The 16194-nt window shown below is 49.4% G+C and overlaps 1 protein-coding gene across 1 annotated transcript; it reads left to right on the top strand.

Annotated features, from left to right (window-relative positions):
• The first annotated feature begins 158 nt into the window (after nt 1-158).
• TBL1X (transducin beta like 1 X-linked) lies at nt 159-14382 on the top strand. Its single transcript, XM_046672909.1, has 7 exons — nt 159-480; nt 2586-2764; nt 5175-5249; nt 5637-5764; nt 7481-7646; nt 9826-9927; nt 10942-14382. Exons 1-7 carry the CDS (start codon nt 159-161, stop codon nt 10966-10968), a joined length of 999 nt encoding a protein of 332 aa, XP_046528865.1. The 3' UTR covers nt 10969-14382.
• Nucleotides 14383-16194: the final 1812 nt, after the last annotated feature.

The following is a 16194-nucleotide window of genomic DNA, read 5'->3' as shown; positions in this document are numbered from 1 at the left end:
GGAGTAGATGCCACTTCCCTTCTCGAAGTGTCTGTTCCATTTTGAGGAAATCACTAAATGTATGGGGTGAACGTTCAGTGTTAGATCGAGTGTCCCTGAGGTGGTGCTCAGGAAGGGATCAGCGTGTCTTTCCTGATGGTAGTTTGGGGAGCCCGGTGATGGGTGACGGAAGGGCTCACCCCGAGACGGCACAGCCCATCCTGGTGCCCAAGGAAGGCTCCAAGCAGGGGACCTTGGTCCTCCGGGGAGCAGACTATGAGCCAGAGGTCCCAACGAGGCAGGACTGTGCCAGATGCATAGATGCCAAGGTCTCTTATCCCACGTGGTCTTTGAGCAGTGCCCCTCCTGATGGAGGCAGCTCACAGCCTGAGGCAGACCCAGGAGGCTGTGTTTACACCCTGCTGCTTTGGAGAGGTGGCGCCTTTCTTCTGGGGCTGTCCTCAAAGTGGTCCCCAGTGGATACACCTCTTGGGGCTGCTGGTGACTTTTGTTATTGGTGTTGCTTCAATCTTACACCATCGATAGTGTGGAAGTTGCTGCACATAGTACAGAACATACTTCTCCACCAGGACATGGGCACGGCTCTGAATGCAGGCAGGTTGGGATCCCAACCAACGTGTGTGTGTGTGCGCGCGCGTGTGTGCGCACATGCGTGCGCCAGAGTATACGTAACATAATATTTTGTATTATGTTATAAAATACAGCCATGAGGAGAGCCTGGGTGAAGGGTACATAGGATCTCTCTGTACTATCTTTGAAACTTCCTGTGAATCTGTAAGCATTTCAAAATTATGGGTTTTTTTTAAATAAAAGCAAAGAAAAGCCTGAGTCTCCCGAGAATAGTGTTGGCTGCTGAACCTCACTGGCCCACGTGTGGGTCGGGCGGCACACAGATCCCCAGAACAGCTTAGCCCTGTTACTGTCACTCACCGACACTGGGTGGTGAGATCATATCGGGGGCTCCAAGGGTCCTGGTGGCAGAGGCCGACTCAGAGTCGTGCCAGCTACCTGAGTACAGAGGGTCCCTTCTTTGGATGACAAGGGTCAGTAGACATTAATTTTTATGGCCAGGTGCTGGTCACCATTCCCTGAACTGCCCATCCAGATCGTCACATTTCCAGGCACGTTAATTGCATGCCTGGAAGGCAGTGGCTGGCCCAGGAATTTGAGATTTTGCTCATGCAGTGTTGTAAACAAGAGCCACTGTGGGCTTTGCTCTCTGGCTCATGGGATCATCATTCTGAACAAACAGGTTGCTTCCTTCATTCCACTGGGCACACGTGATAAATGTCCCGGGGACCGTGGGGCTGTCATGAAACATTCTGCTGGGGATGTAAAACAAAGAGATCCCCAGGGGGCCGGCCCTGTGGTGTAGTGGTTGAGTGGTGCTCTGCTTTGGTGCATGGGTTCATGGTTTCAAATCTCGGTCGTGGACCTACATCACTCATCAGCCATGCTGTGGCAGTGACCCACATATAAAGTAGGGGGAATATTGGCACAAATGTTAGCTCAGCAACAATCTTCTTCAAGCAAAAAAAAAAGGAAGATTGACAACAGATGTTAGCTCAAGGCTAATTTCCTCAGCCAAAAAAAAAAAAAAGATCCTCTCTGCTGTTGGAAAAGCCAGTGCTGACTCTCAGCCAAATCCTCTCACCATAATCTCCACCTGGGGCTGGAACAGGACATGGAAGCTAATAGGATCCATCCCTGCAATTATGGAAGGTAGACATGTGGAGGGGTGCACCTTTTATTTAAAGCTGAGGAAAGGAAGGGGTAATCCAATTGTTAGCATATCCTGAGTAAGCTGGATTCTTCTTCCAATTCAGTGCTGACTTACCTTTAAGAAAACACACAGGAGACAAGGTTATGTATTGATCAGTTGGTGAAAATGCTGTGACCAGAGGCTTGCAGGAGCCTAACTCCCTCTTTCCCCTAGAAGCATGAAAGTGTTGGGAAAGAACAAAGATGTTGAGTAGTGTGACGGGGAGGTGAGTAGAAAGGGGAGAGCGCCGTGAGTCAGGAGGGTGGTCACCATCCCCCAGACCCTCAACAGAGCTTGTGGGGCCACCTGGACCTGAGAAAGGCCCAGGAGCCAGATAAGGTGTTCATCACAAGTCCTGAGCCATGAGCCCAGTTGTGTCCCCAAAGGGGTTCTTGTCAACTCTTAAGCATCCTCCAGTTGGTGGGATGTCTTATGTGTTGTGGGAGATGTTTCAAATCAGGATATCTTGATCTAGGATAAGAAATCTGCTTCCTCTCCTTTTCTCTCTTCCCTATCTAAAACAAATCAAATCAGCCCACGCCAGCGATATTCCTGGAAGCTGTAAGGTGCAAGAGCGGGTGGCACATGCTTCTCACCTACCCCTCTCACCTGTGCCAGGGGAGCAAGAGACTCTGCATGCCATGGGCACTTGAAGTGTCATGGGGTCTCTCTCCAGAGTTTCTGGTCATCCCTCCAAATGCGGAAGGAGAAGTCTTTAAGGCCTAGGAGGGAAAGAGCTTGTGTTCACACTGGGAGTATTTTTTTCTCATCATGTTACTAGATAAGGCTTCTTGACTGTGCTTTTAATTGTTCTGAATCAACTGAGCTCTGTGCTCAATCAGTAAATGCAAATGTCCACCCTCTCCTCCCTGCTCCACAGCCCCTGCTCTCGATGTAGACTGGCAGAACAACACTACCTTTGCCTCCTGTAGCACAGACATGTGTATTCACGTCTGCAGGCTCGGCTGTGACCGCCCCGTCAAAACCTTCCAAGGACACACAGTGAGTGCCAATTCTGATTATGGGACTTGAGTTCATGAGAATATGCTGGGAGTGGGGAGCCATCGCCTCTCTGCCTAGGATTAAAAGATGCTGTGACTGCAGGCCAGTTCCTCTGCAGCCCTTTGCTACGTGTGTTGTTGTAACTATCTCAGGTGGTTGGATTAGCCCAGTTATGAGCAAGCAGCAAAGACTTTAAAGTGGCTATTATAAAAATGTACAAGGACATAAAGGAAAGGATGCTTGTAATGAGTGAATAGATTGGGAATGTCAACAGAAAAAGGACAGCTATATTCTTAAAAAGCATTGAGATGAAATTCTGAAAACTGAGAGGTATAATGTCTGAAATGAAAATTGTAATGGGTGGGTATAACAGCCTATGAGAGATTGCAGAAATAAGGTTAGTGAACCTGGAGAGAGATCATAGAAATTAGCCAGTTTGAAGAATTGATAAAAGATTGAACAAATGAACAGAGGCTTAATGACCTACAGGACAATATGAAGCACTCTAGCATACATGTATAATTGGAGAGAGGAAAAAAGAGAATGGAACAGAAAAATTATTTGAAGCAATGATGGCCAAATTTCCCCAAATTTGGTGGAAAACTTCAACTTTCAATCCAAGAAGCTCAAATGCCAGCTGACTTCTCATTGAATTCCTTAGTGTGGCACAAGAGGCTTTTCACAGCCTTTTCCCAGCAGATCTTGCTCGTGTCCAAAGCCCCCTATACCTCAGCCCTCCTGGAAGACCTACTGGGTTTGAGCACCTCACACCTGCAATGCTCCCCTTCAACTTTCTCACAACATCCCATGCCACTAATTTAATGGACATAAATTCCATTGTCCTCGGCACTTACCTGTTTCCTCAGTACCCACCTTTTCCACTTCTGTCCCCACAGGTCCCTGCTTCCAAAAAAAGGTGCTTTCAGAGCACAGGGATCATACGTCATGTTAACATCTCATTGTGGCTCTAAACTGACCCTTCTCTTTATTTTTCTGCTATGAGTCTGTTTCTCCTCTAACTCCAGACTATTCCCAGGCTTTTAATAGGGCTGCGTGTGAAGTCTTCGTGACTGCCAGCCATCACACCATTTGGGTCTTTTTGCAGCTCATCATTCAGCACAAGACGTGAGTTTAGTGTAGTGGAGTCTCTTTCTTCCCAAGACCTGTGAGCTGCCTGGGAACCATGACTGGGGCTGTAGAGGGAGGGAGGGAAGACCACACTTTCAGGAAGGAGTTTGTTCCACTGTGGAGGAATAAAGGTGGTTTCGATGGGGACGGTCAGTGGGGACCAGCTCCACATTCCCAGGCCCTAAGAGATCCACCCATGGGTTCTCCTCTCAGCAGGTGCAGTCGGAGCCACCCAAGTTGCCCTTGTCCTGGCAAAGCCTGTCCCTGGGTCAGCACCTCTTATCAGACACCAGGTTCTTTTGCTGTCCTCCTAGACCTGCATTCTCATGCACGTCTGTGTGTGTGTACACACGCACAACCCGTCCCCTCCAGTCCAACCCCTTCGTCCTTCCCTGACTCACCCAGTGGTCTGCTCCTTGGACTCCAAGCTTCCTTCCTCCCTTTTCTCTGGGCCATTCGCTGTTGGTACCACGTGGAACATAAATGTGGTCTTGTCACTTCCCCACTTCACGCTTCAAAATTCGGTGTCCATAGCAGGAAGCATGACCATAAACTTTATCATCCAAACCAGAGCACTTAGGAGTAGAAAATTAATTATGAGTGTGAAATTAGTTAATTGTTAGGCTGGGACAGCAGGCAGGCGTGGGACTCTCCTGGGCAAATGGGGCCCTCAGTCACCCTCGTAGAAAGCCCAGGACCCACGCCTTGCTCCCACCGTTTCTCCTTGGCTTGCCATGCCCAGCATGTATCCCCCCACCTCCAGACCTGGCCACAGTGTGGCCCCTCCGCCCTTACCCTCATCCTCCAGGATTTAGCCTCTGGTGCGTCAGACGCTTTGTTTCTCTGCAACCCCCACTCTCCACACAGCACCAACAGAGAAATGTCTTGTACGGATTTAGACAGAGAGAGTAGCTGTTGTATTAAAAGTGCGTAGGAAATTGATTTTAAAAGTCAGCTTTGAAGTAGCAATGGTCTTGTTGGTTTTACGTGCTACACTTACTACGTGTAAGTTTGTTGGGCTTCCTTCCTAGCTGTGATTTTTTTCCTTAGAGAAATATGGATGAGGGTGACTGGTTGTGTATGGTATATGGCTTGCTTTTCTATAAATGAGAAAGGCAGAGTGAAAGGAGAGGAAGATATCTGGCTCCTGGGCTGGCGTTCTTTGAGATCCTGGGTGGGTACAGATGCTCTTCGCGAGCTGACGAAGTGCTCCTGCCCCCTGCTGGAAGGTTGCCTTACTACTCACAGGCCTTTCTTCTTAAAACCCTTTGCTCTCTTTCAGAATGAGGTCAATGCCATCAAATGGGATCCTTCTGGAATGTTGCTAGCATCTTGCTCTGATGACATGACATTAAAGGTAAAGTCGTGGGAAAGGATGGCTCTTTGATCGGAGATGACCCCATGTACTCAGTACGGGTCTTGCAGTCCCTGCTCCTCTGGCTGATTATTTCATTATGAGCAGCTGCTGCCTCTGTCGTTTTCCCCATTGCTCCCTCGATGGTTTGCTCTCCTCCAGTTAACTCCTGTTTATCAAAGCTCCTGCCGAGAATCCTTCCCTTCCCTGTGACCTTTCTCACGGCTGCCCCCTAGCATTTTGCCCACCCCTTTGCGTGCTGCACACTGCATGGATGGTGCGCTTCCCAAGGGCCAGAAACCTAATGAGCGCTCACAGAATGAATGATGTTGGACCAGTCCTGGTCGGAGAAACAGGGTTTGTTCACATTGTTCCTGATACGTTTTCTAGATCTGGAGTATGAAGCAGGATACATGTGTCCATGACCTTCAGGCTCACAGCAAAGAGATATACACCATAAAATGGAGTCCCACCGGACCAGCCACCAGCAACCCAAACTCCAACATCATGCTAGCAAGGTAAGGGGGCGGCCTGCAGCCCAGTCTTGGTTCCCAAAAGCAGCCTTGCTCCCTGCAGCTGAGCTAGATACACAGCCAGTAAAAGTTATTCGTATCCAGGGGAAACAAAATTTTGCTAAGGTGTGTTGCAAGTTTGTTTACTCCCTTCCTTCCAAGCTAAATGAAACAATAGCTCACTTGGAAGGGGCCCGCAAGATATACATATCACATGACCCCTGACCTGCAGTAAGGAGGGTTTCAGCCACGAGGCTGGTGTGGCCAGGCTTCCAGCACTGGGCTTTGGGGAAGGTTTTATTACGGCAGAGAAGGGAAGCAGCGTTCCGCTCGGACCTTGGGCTTGGTTGACGTAGTGCGACTCCGAGCTGCAGGTGGCGGGACTTCTGAGTGGTGATAAAGGGTCCCCAGCCCTAGGCAGGTCTGACCAGCCCGTTTCTATAGTGCACCCCCTCAGACACCAGCAGGAGGGAAGAGTGGTTAGAAGGGACCACAGTGGCCTCCTCAAGCCACATCCCTTTAGGCTGCAGTCACCAGAATTGTCTCATCCCGCCACTCCTCAGGCCCCATTCGGGATCTCCCATTCTGCCTTGGTACTGTGTTTTAATGAGAACGTTTAGAAGAACAAGCTGAAGAGATTCTGAGGCTGATGCTCGGATACCTAGGGGTCTGGAAACCATGATCCAAAGAAATGGAGGTGTTTGTTTAGCCCGGAGAAGACAGGGCTCCAGAGGGATGCTTCCCTCCCAGGAAGCAGCAGGGGCTTTATTCCGTGCCTTACAGAGAACAGAGTTGTGGGGAGAGGTGACCAGTGGCACCGTCCCCTGTAGCTGAGGAAGCACCTCCCCTCCACAGCGTAGCAGTGGGGGCAGGGCGGCCTCGCCAAGCAGCAAGCACTTGTTGCTGAAAGTGCGCCACCCAAGGCCGTCTCTTAGAAAACACTGGAAAGAATCCCTGTGTCAACTGAGAGGCTGAACCAGAAGAACACAAAGGCCGTAATTCTCTTATTTCAAGTAATTGTCCTAAAATCCACTTAAATGACGATGATACAGAACACACTGCAATCATTTTTTTTGATGACTTGGAAGGTGCTTTTGTGTCACGTGGTACCCATGATGAGCATAAATTTTCCTTTTAGTCAATGAGTATAAAAGGGCCCTACCAGTGCCTAATGCATCCCTGTGGAGAGAAAGACTGCCAGATGGCAGCCTTGTGAGATGCACTATTCTTTTAAACTGGAAAATACCCAAAACGCGCAGCCCTCGGCAGTGTGACTGCCTATTTGGAGGCAATTGTATTTTAATCCCGTTGGATTAAAATTTCTATTCACTCATGCTATTTTTTCAAATTTCGCTATCAGCATTATCTCAGTTGATAACAATAGATGTTGTGTTTTAAATTATAGGAGCATTTTAAGAAATGTGGTAAATATTCTACAAAACTATCTGTCATTCGTACTTATAGAAAATGCAGATATCAATTTGTTTCCCTAATAGCACCAAGAAAAAAAAGAAAAGAAAGGAAAGATTTGTTTTATAACTGTGGCTTTGTTTTCAATACGTCTGAGTCACATTTTAGAAGAGAAAAAGTATACCATTTATTTTCTCTTGAAACATAAAAGCTCGGAAAGAAAAACAGCTCACAATGCCTGTTAAATGTCTTAGAGAAACAGAAAGAAACCACCGTGTTTCTGTGCTGATGTTTTCTCTCTCGTCTTTCTAGTGCTTCGTTTGATTCCACGGTTCGACTGTGGGATGTCGAGCGAGGCGTTTGCATCCACACGCTAACCAAGCATCAGGAACCTGTCTACAGTGTAGCTTTCAGCCCTGACGGGAAATATTTGGCCAGCGGCTCCTTTGACAAGTGCGTGCATATCTGGAATACTCAGGTAATGCCCCGATTCCTGTGGCCGAATCCTTTCTGAAAGCAACACCCAGAGAATCATATTTTCGGTGACCCAGGCTCAGAACAGCACCTGGGGATTTCATGCTCAGGAATGAGTTGCCTCAGACGGGGCCTTGAAGCAAACCCCACCTCCCCAGGCAGACCCCAGGCCGAATGCCGTCTGCCCTGTGCTCCGTATGGGCTGTAGGTCTTCCCCCCAGAGACCACCACTGTCCTCTGTTACTTCTTCTGAGTCCCTGGTGTGAAACCTTCTACTTGCCTCATCCTTTTCCGGGGCACAAACAGTTATTTCTGAAAAGTGTAGCCCAGTCATCTTATTGCCAGAGATGCTGCCCTCTGGGTACTAAAGTTGGGGTGAGACATGTCTGTCCATCTGATCTTTCTGGGGGACCAGCCAACTGAGACAAGGCCAGCCCTGACCTCCCCCGCTCCACAGCAACTTCTGTAGCTTCTCCGTGGAGCGAGTGAGGGAGTACGAAGGAATATTTGTCTGCTGTTGTCATGCCAGTTCAGTTCTTCAAATGGAAATATTTTATGTTTGGGTAGCAAAGGTATATCAATATTGGGTTGTCCTGTTAGCAGGACTAAAAGGAGACAGTATTTGAGTAAATGTAGCCACTAGGGGTATCTCTGGCCACGCTGAGGATAAGAGAATTCTGAATATAGAGTGGAAATGGACGAGAACTAATAGAGTATCAGGTGTTCTGTTGGGCAGTCAGCTCCCGGTTCTCCTGCTGACGAAAGAGAGAAATGGTAGGATGGCTGGAGTCACTGCAAACGGCCAACGATCTCTTTTGGCCTCCAGTGATTGATTAACTGGCCTCCCCTCTCCCCTCTTAATCGACCCAGCTTGCTGATTCCCTTTGGCTTGTTTGACTTTCAGATGGGTTTGCATTCTCAAGTCCATACCCCCCTTGTGGCAGGGGAAGGTGATAGATGAGCCAGGTTAACTGGCATGGAGCAGGAGGAGGTCCACTGAGACCTCAGGCTTCCCAGGGACTGCGTGACATGAACCACATCCTCTCAGGCAGAGAGAGGTAATAGTGGACCCTATGTGGCCTGGCATGGAGCTGAGCCTCACAGCCCTAGATAGGCTGCTCGGAAAACATGCATCCCGGAAATAAGGTGTGAGAGTCTGTATTCGTGAAACACATACTAGAAATAGTGATGGATCTGTAGAATGACATCATTGACAAATGACATGATTGGTTAGGTACCGCCTACTGTCAAAAATTACTCATCAAATTAGTTCACTCTGTTTTTATTTTTTGAAGATTGGCCCTGAGCTAACGTCTGTTGCCCATCTCCCTCTTTTTCTTTCTCCCCAAAGCCCCAGTGCATAGTTGTACATCCTAGTTGTAAGTCATTCTGGTTCTTCTGTGTGGGACGCTGTCTCAGCATGGCCTGATGAGCGGTTTGTAGGTCCACGCCCACGATCTGAACTGGCAATCCCCAGGCCGCCAAAGTAGAGCATACAAACTTAACTTCTCGGCCATGGGGCCAGCCTCAGTTCACCCCTTTTTTTTTTCTCTCCCCAAATCCCCCCAATACATAGTTGTATATTTTAGTTGTGGGTCCTTCTAGTTGTGGCATGTGGGACGCCACCTCAATGTGGCCTGACGAGCAGTGCCATGTCCTCACCCAGGATCTGAACCAGCGGAACCCTGGGCCGCCGCAGCGGAGCGTGCGAACTTAGCCAGTCGGCCATGGGGCCGGCCGCCTCACCCCTTTTTTACAAATCACAAAACTCTTTGAGCCATTTTAAAGCTCATTTTAATCCTCAGTGAAGTGGATGCCTTCTCTAAATATAGAAAAATATATAATATTGTTGACTTGTTCCTCACCTAGTTCCTGTCTTGTACGAAGGGCTGCCTGAGTCTCCTGCCACCAGTCATTGGCTGGCCATGGCCCTTGGGAGGGTGACCTTGGCTGAAATGTGGAGGTGGATTCTGTGGGCAGCCATAGGTCACTTCCACTCCCCATTGTAGCAAGTCTGAGAGACACATGTCTCCAGCCACCAGTGTTTTCTGAAAACTCTTTTAACTTCCATTCATGTGAAAATTTTTGTGATAACGCATGGGGGTGGCGAGGAGTGCCCATCCCGCCACATCAGTGTGCTAAGTGCCCCCTGCATCATGAGTGACGATTGCTTTGCTTTGCAGAGTGGAAGTCTCGTCCACAGCTACCGTGGCACTGGCGGCATCTTTGAGGTTTGCTGGAACGCCCGAGGGGACAAAGTGGGCGCCAGTGCGTCCGACGGCTCTGTAAGCAGCACCTATGGTTTGCTGGGGAGTGGAGGGCGGAAAGACGCAAAGCCAGGCAGCTGACACCACGTGTGCTTCCGGGGAGTGTGATGGGTCCTTGTCTTCGAGGGCCACAGCAGGCACTCAACAGACGTGTACTGGGTGAAGGAAACTTCTGGGTGGATCCTGTTGGGTTGGCACCACGTCTGAGAATGGCCATCTCTTCCTCCCTTCCAGAATGTCATTCCAGTGGACGTTTTCTCAGTGAGATTGGTGGTTCTCAACCAGGGTGATTCTGGCCCCCTGAGGACGTTAGGCAATGTCCGGAGGCATTTTTCTTGTCACTATTTTGGTGGGGGGGTGCTACTGGCATCTAGTGGGTGGAGGCCAGGGATGCTGCTAAATCTCCTACAGTGCACAAGATGGCACCACAAAAGAAGTATCTCGTCCCAAATGTCATTGGTGCCAAGGCTGAGAAACTTGCTCCTGCCTTAGTTCCGTGATTGTGCCCCCAACCTGGGCCCTCTGGTGATAAAGGCGTGACCTCTGATTCCACAAGTCTCCCTGGTTTCAGTGGCCCTTTTCTGATCACGTGATCACACAGCTTCTTGATTCACCCCTGAACTTGAGATTGCTCTGAGCTCTAAGGCAGGGGGCAGTGGGCTGGCTGGCCGAGTGTCCACATGGCCCCTAAATGTTCTCACAGGCTTGAGTTGTCATCTGCCCTGCCACATAGGTGTCTGGTCTGTGACACCTGCTGGTGGTCACTGTCACCCCATTACTTCCTAGCATTGCCCTTGACTTGGCTTTTCCCCTTTGTGCTATTTGCTTGGGGTTGGTTGGTCAGATCCTCAGACACTAACCTGTTATTAGAGCTTCTCTGAACCATCATGACTATGTGCCAATAAAACTTTATTTATACGAAGTGAGTAGTGGGCTGGATTTGGCCCGTGGGCCATATAGTTTGCCAGCCTCTGCTCTAAAGACGTCATTGTGTTGTCTCTCAAGATAATAACGCCTTCTCTTTCCTTCCAGGTGTGTGTTTTAGATCTGCGAAAGTAAACACAAAATATTGTAGAAAAAAGCAAAGAGTTCTAACGGACCAGCAGCGAACATGTGGGGTTCAGCACCCTCAGACAGTCCTGTCAGCTCCCAAACTGTACGAACTTGACTTGGTTAGAGTGGACTTTGGAATCCACTCATCCCTGGCCGCAGGAGTCTATATTTTGTCGTAACCTTCATCAAGAAGTTTCAAACAGAAACATACACACAGTCATATTGAAAGGGGAAAGAATGGTTTCCACCTGGAACATTCAGCCTGCACACGAAGCTACCAGCCAGACAGTGCACGGTTTGGGTTCCATCCAGAACAGGCTCTGATGGCTAAGAGGAAAAAAAAAAGCTGTGCCAAATAAAGAAAAAAAGAGAAAAGTGCTGTGATAAACCAAAAGGAAAGGGGAAAAAAATTCCTCCACGTGGTGGGTTTTTTTTTCCCCTTGACAATTTGGACACTACAGTTGCTCTCACAAAAGATGTTCAAAGACCAGTTTGTACCGATGAAACGTGCATTTGTAATCCCAACACTTTGTATTTTCTAGAATCTTCTTTGTCCAGTGGTTTTTCTATTGGCTGGAATCCTGTCGTCTGGGGGCCTTTCATCTGAGATGGAAACTGTTTGGCTTGTTGCTTCCTTCCTCCTGTTTTCTGCCCCTCCCCGTCTTTCCTTTTTCGGTGTGGTTGCGATTTGCAGTCCACGCTCAGTAGATGCAGCCTCGTGGACATGACGACAAAATCTTTGACACGACGATAAAAATCTTTGACGGACAGCTTTCTCCCTCCCCCGGCCCCCACCCCCCTCTCTGTGTCCCTCTCTCATAGTTGCTTCAGATCCTAGGTCTCAAGGGCACTTTGGGCGCATAAGTGCTTTATGTAAGAAGGCAGGGCAGGGGGACTTTTTACAGAAGAAAAAAAATGACTTATAAGAGAAAGAGCCCGGAGTATTTTTGGAAAAAGAAAATATTTTTATGTTAAAGCAATTTTAAAATCCGAAAAGGGCCATCAGACATAGAGAGCTTTGTGTGATTCATATTTTAAATAAGTTTTAGGAAGCCACAGGCAGGGGCTGAGGTAGCTTTTCCCTCTCCCTTCAGCTTCATGAGAGGTGGTTGGCACTCTGGGCAGAAGAGAGTCAGTCCTTGGCTCGGCAGCCACAGAAGAGGCCCCGCTCTGTGGCTCCAGGACGAGCAGGCGTCCTTTGGGGCACGGCCACCTTCGGAGCTGGCAGGAGAGAAGCGAAAAACAGGACCCTCTGGCCCCGAGAAGCATTCCCCAAACCTGACTGTACCGAAGAAGCCATCAGAACCGACAGCCCGGCTCAGGCTACATCTTTTTCGACATATTTTTCGCAGCAGTGTAACTACCAATGGCCGCTTCACCGAGAGCAGGCTGGCAGGTCCTTGCCAGGCTGACGGTGAGGGCCCCTGGATCTCACTTGGTCTGTTAATGACAAAAATGCACGGAGATGGAAGATTTTTCAACCCTGAAGGTAAATTCTCTAGGTAGAATGTCACTAATAATTTCTGCCATTTTCATCATTTCCTTCCCTCACAAGGGACTAGGAGAAAGCTTTTCTTTATTTTAATAGTGAATCTTTTTACTGTTTTTAAAAAGTTAAACATGGTTTTGTGTTCCTAGAGGAGTTTCCCTTCCTTGGATCAGGTGACCTTTGTACTCTTGTTGTCATACCCCGCCGCTGACCCATCGGTTAAATTAGCCGGGGAAAGGACTGGAGGCCTGGGCGTCTTCTCTCATCCTCTGCCTGCGGGTGGAGGAAGGGATGGGGAGGTTGGCCAGGCCTGGGGGTGCTGGCATTGGGCAGGTTTCAGCGGGGGTGTGTTCCAGCAACGAAACAGGATGTTATTCAGAGGTGGCGTCCATCCGTGGAGCCACAAGGCCACCGTCAGGGCAGAGTGCAGGCCTCCTGCAGAACTTGGAGGGTGCCGGGACCAGCTGTGGGAGCCAGGCCGCGTTCGTCCTTCTCAGATCACGGGTGGGCCTCCACGTGGATATGCGAATTACTCCAGCCCCAGCTGTGGAAGACCAAAGAGCGCTCTGTTGATTTCTTCGGTAGTTGATTCAGACTCTGTTACTAAACTCTTAGCAAAGGTCAGAGTTCTGTGGAGTCACCCATCTTTGAAGCTAGCAGGCACCCCCAGGTACATTGATAGTTTCCTGACCCAAGAAATCATTAGGCTTGGGATGTAGTTTGTGGGGGTCCAGATGAACACCATCTTGACCCCTCCCCAAATAAAAATGTATTCATCTCTGCAGAGCCTCAGCTGTCGAGGGTCGGCCCGTGGTCAGGACACGGCTTGTATGTGACAGGCCACACACTGCTGTGGGGTGGCGATGGTAGGACGTACTATAAGGGGCTCACTAGACAATCCACACGTAAAGGTCGTAGCCAGGGTCTCGCTGAAGTGTTGGCTTTAGCCACTTGACAGATCTGAACCACTTGGGAATGGTTAGGTGGGAGCCAAGGGCTGCAAGGCATGGACCACATGGGCTTGATCCTCTGCACAGAAGTGAACCTGACAATGATGGAGGCAGACTGTCCACATCCCTGGCTTCGTGACCAGCCATCGGAGGGGAGCTCACCGCAGGCCACACGGGGGACCAAGCCTGAGAACGCAGTCGGCGCCCCTCAGATCCATCCCCGTTCTCAGCTGAATGACAGCTATTGATTGCACCTCTGATGTTTGCCTGCCAGCGTCCGCCCTGCCGGAAAAGTCAGGACCTTGAGCTTTGTCCTCAAGGGGTGGCCCATGGGAGTGATAGTGTTTGACGTTGTTTACAGCGCTTAAAAATTCTGAGTAATGCTCAAGTCTTAGTGACCAAATTTAACCTTGATTCTGAAAACAGACGTATCCAGAACCTTTTGTTGGGTTTGAAGTGACCAAGAGCACACCCCGCACACACCTGGGACGGATGCTGCGCCCCACCCCGGGGACGTTACAGGGTTTCACCCCTCTGACCCCACACGACAGCTAGGACTTGACTTTCGTTTTGTCTCTAAAGATAGATCACGGAGCCAAGGGAAGTGCACTTTGTCAAACGTAAGCGTCTGCTTTGTTCCTTGTTATTTCTCTCTTTTCTAACCTTTTGTTCCACCTTTTTTTTAATCGTGTTTCTTGTCAAATGCAGAAATGTTACTTCCGCCACTCTCTGATGTTTCGAATTCTGGCTTCTGCGGTTTTTATTGTCTGTGTCAGACGTGCAGCCAGATGTGGTTCTCTGTCAGCCTTTCCCAGATTCTGTTCCATCCACATTGACCCCCGTTCTGTTCTCCCTCCACCCCACTCACCCTCACGCTCTCTGAGAAAAAGAATCACCTTGTGTGTTGTAGCTCATTTGTTTCAAGAGAGAATCAACAGATCATATTCAGTGTGTTGAATAAATTGCTCTATTTTGATATTAGAGAACTTGGTGGGTGTGTTTTCTTCATCTCGCCCGGGAGCTCTTGGGCTCACGTCAACACCGATGAGTGAATTTCTCAGAAGAAAATAACTTAAATGCTTCTTTCAGGATTGCCCTGCTGAAGTGGGGCAAAGTGGCCTGACCCCGTGCTGTGGGAGGAGCCAAAGCAAATGAATTTTGTCAGTGGGTTGGTTGGTTGGGAGTCCGAGTTCAAGGATTATCTCTGAGTAATTAGAAGACCCTCAAGTCACAGGCTATGGGGGACTTGACCTTTCCTTGAGCACGATGCTGACTCATGCTCAGCAAACATTTATTGACATCTGCTCTGTGCCAGGCTCTTCCAGGTGTTTCCCTTTATGCCGCGTGAATCAATCGGTGGGTGTTAGGTGACTGAGTCAGTTAATGGGTGCTGCTATCCCCGTGGTGGGGGGGGGGAGCAGCTGACTCTGAGAGGGGGCGAGGCGGACTGCATTTTGCTGTACAACTGAGTCACAAAGCAGGTCATGGTGTCATTTTCCTTTAATCCCAACTTGATCCCGCACTAGCACAAAGCAGAGGGCTGGAGCCATCCCTGCCTCTCTGGGTCCCAGTATTGACTGGGGTAGAGCCTGCTTATTTTTCTCTTCTTTTAACCAAGTTGACCAGGCATGTTACCCCGTGGTGGATTGGGGGGCAGTTCTGAGCACCCTGACCCCTGCTACTGAAGCCACAGGAAGGGCCTGGGAAGAAGCTTGAGGCCGACACACAGCAGGCAGGCAGCACACCATATGACAGAGCGCCCCAGGATCACGGCACGTGTGACGTGTGGCTTTGGTGGCTTCCGCAGCAATGCTGGTAACGTTAATAGCTTTAAAGGGGTTTCTTTCTGCTGTAGAGGAAGCCGGATTGGGGCCACATCGGTGGTCCAGGCTCGGTGCGCCTTTCCTCTTTACACGGAGCCCTTGGCTGCAGTGGTTCGAAAAGTGTTTGCCTTTCGTTGAAGCTCCGCTTATTTATTTTGAAAATCTAAGCTTCCACTCACTGAACAGAGAACTTTCTTTTTTAACGGCCCACATCGTGGTGCTGTTCCTAAAGGATGCTTGAGAGCGTTTGTCGTATGCTCAGAAAGTCGTCTGTACCTGCGGCTGCCAACAGTTGGTAACTACTGACGGAGACCTGGAAATCACTTTGTGACATGCACGAAGAGAGGCAGGAAGTGGCGGGGAGTGGATTTCTGCCCTTACAAAACACAAAATTTGGCTGGATGATTTTTTCCCAGCTTGGCTCCTTTTTCTCTGAAGTGTCTTAGCCACTGGCAAGGTCACCAAGGCCAGAGGTTGCAGTTCCACCTGGAGGGTGATGGGGGCAGGGCACAGGGGACCCTGGGGAGAGGGCAGGGACCATGTTATTGACAGTGTTCCCTCCCACTTGAAGTTAGTGCTCCGGAGAATGGGGCCTCTGATTAGAAATACAGTCATTCTCAAGCAAAGTTATGGAGAAACACCCCAGGAGGCCATCTGTTCATATGCACACAACTGTAAAGGACCAGGCGATCATTGGACTAGGGAGGCGTCAACTCATGAAGTAGTTTATGGTGTGACTGGCCAATAAATTAAAGTCAAATAGAAGCCACCTGATAGGAGCAGCCTCATCTTTCACCCAAACTACACTCGCAGCTACACCTGTGTCATGTGTGGCCAACCCAAACTCCCAGCTGGTGGTCCCAGTTCCCTCGGCCTCTTCAAGGACTTCTCCCAGGTCATTGTCCCCTCCCTCACATCATCGTTACTGCTTTCTCTTCCCTGGATCGTTCTCTTTAGCCTCCCAGTGTAC

This window comes from Equus quagga, chromosome 10, assembly GCF_021613505.1.
Source record: "Equus quagga isolate Etosha38 chromosome 10, UCLA_HA_Equagga_1.0, whole genome shotgun sequence".
NCBI lineage: Eukaryota > Metazoa > Chordata > Mammalia > Perissodactyla > Equidae > Equus > Equus quagga.
This window is presented reverse-complemented; position numbering and strand designations above follow the sequence as displayed.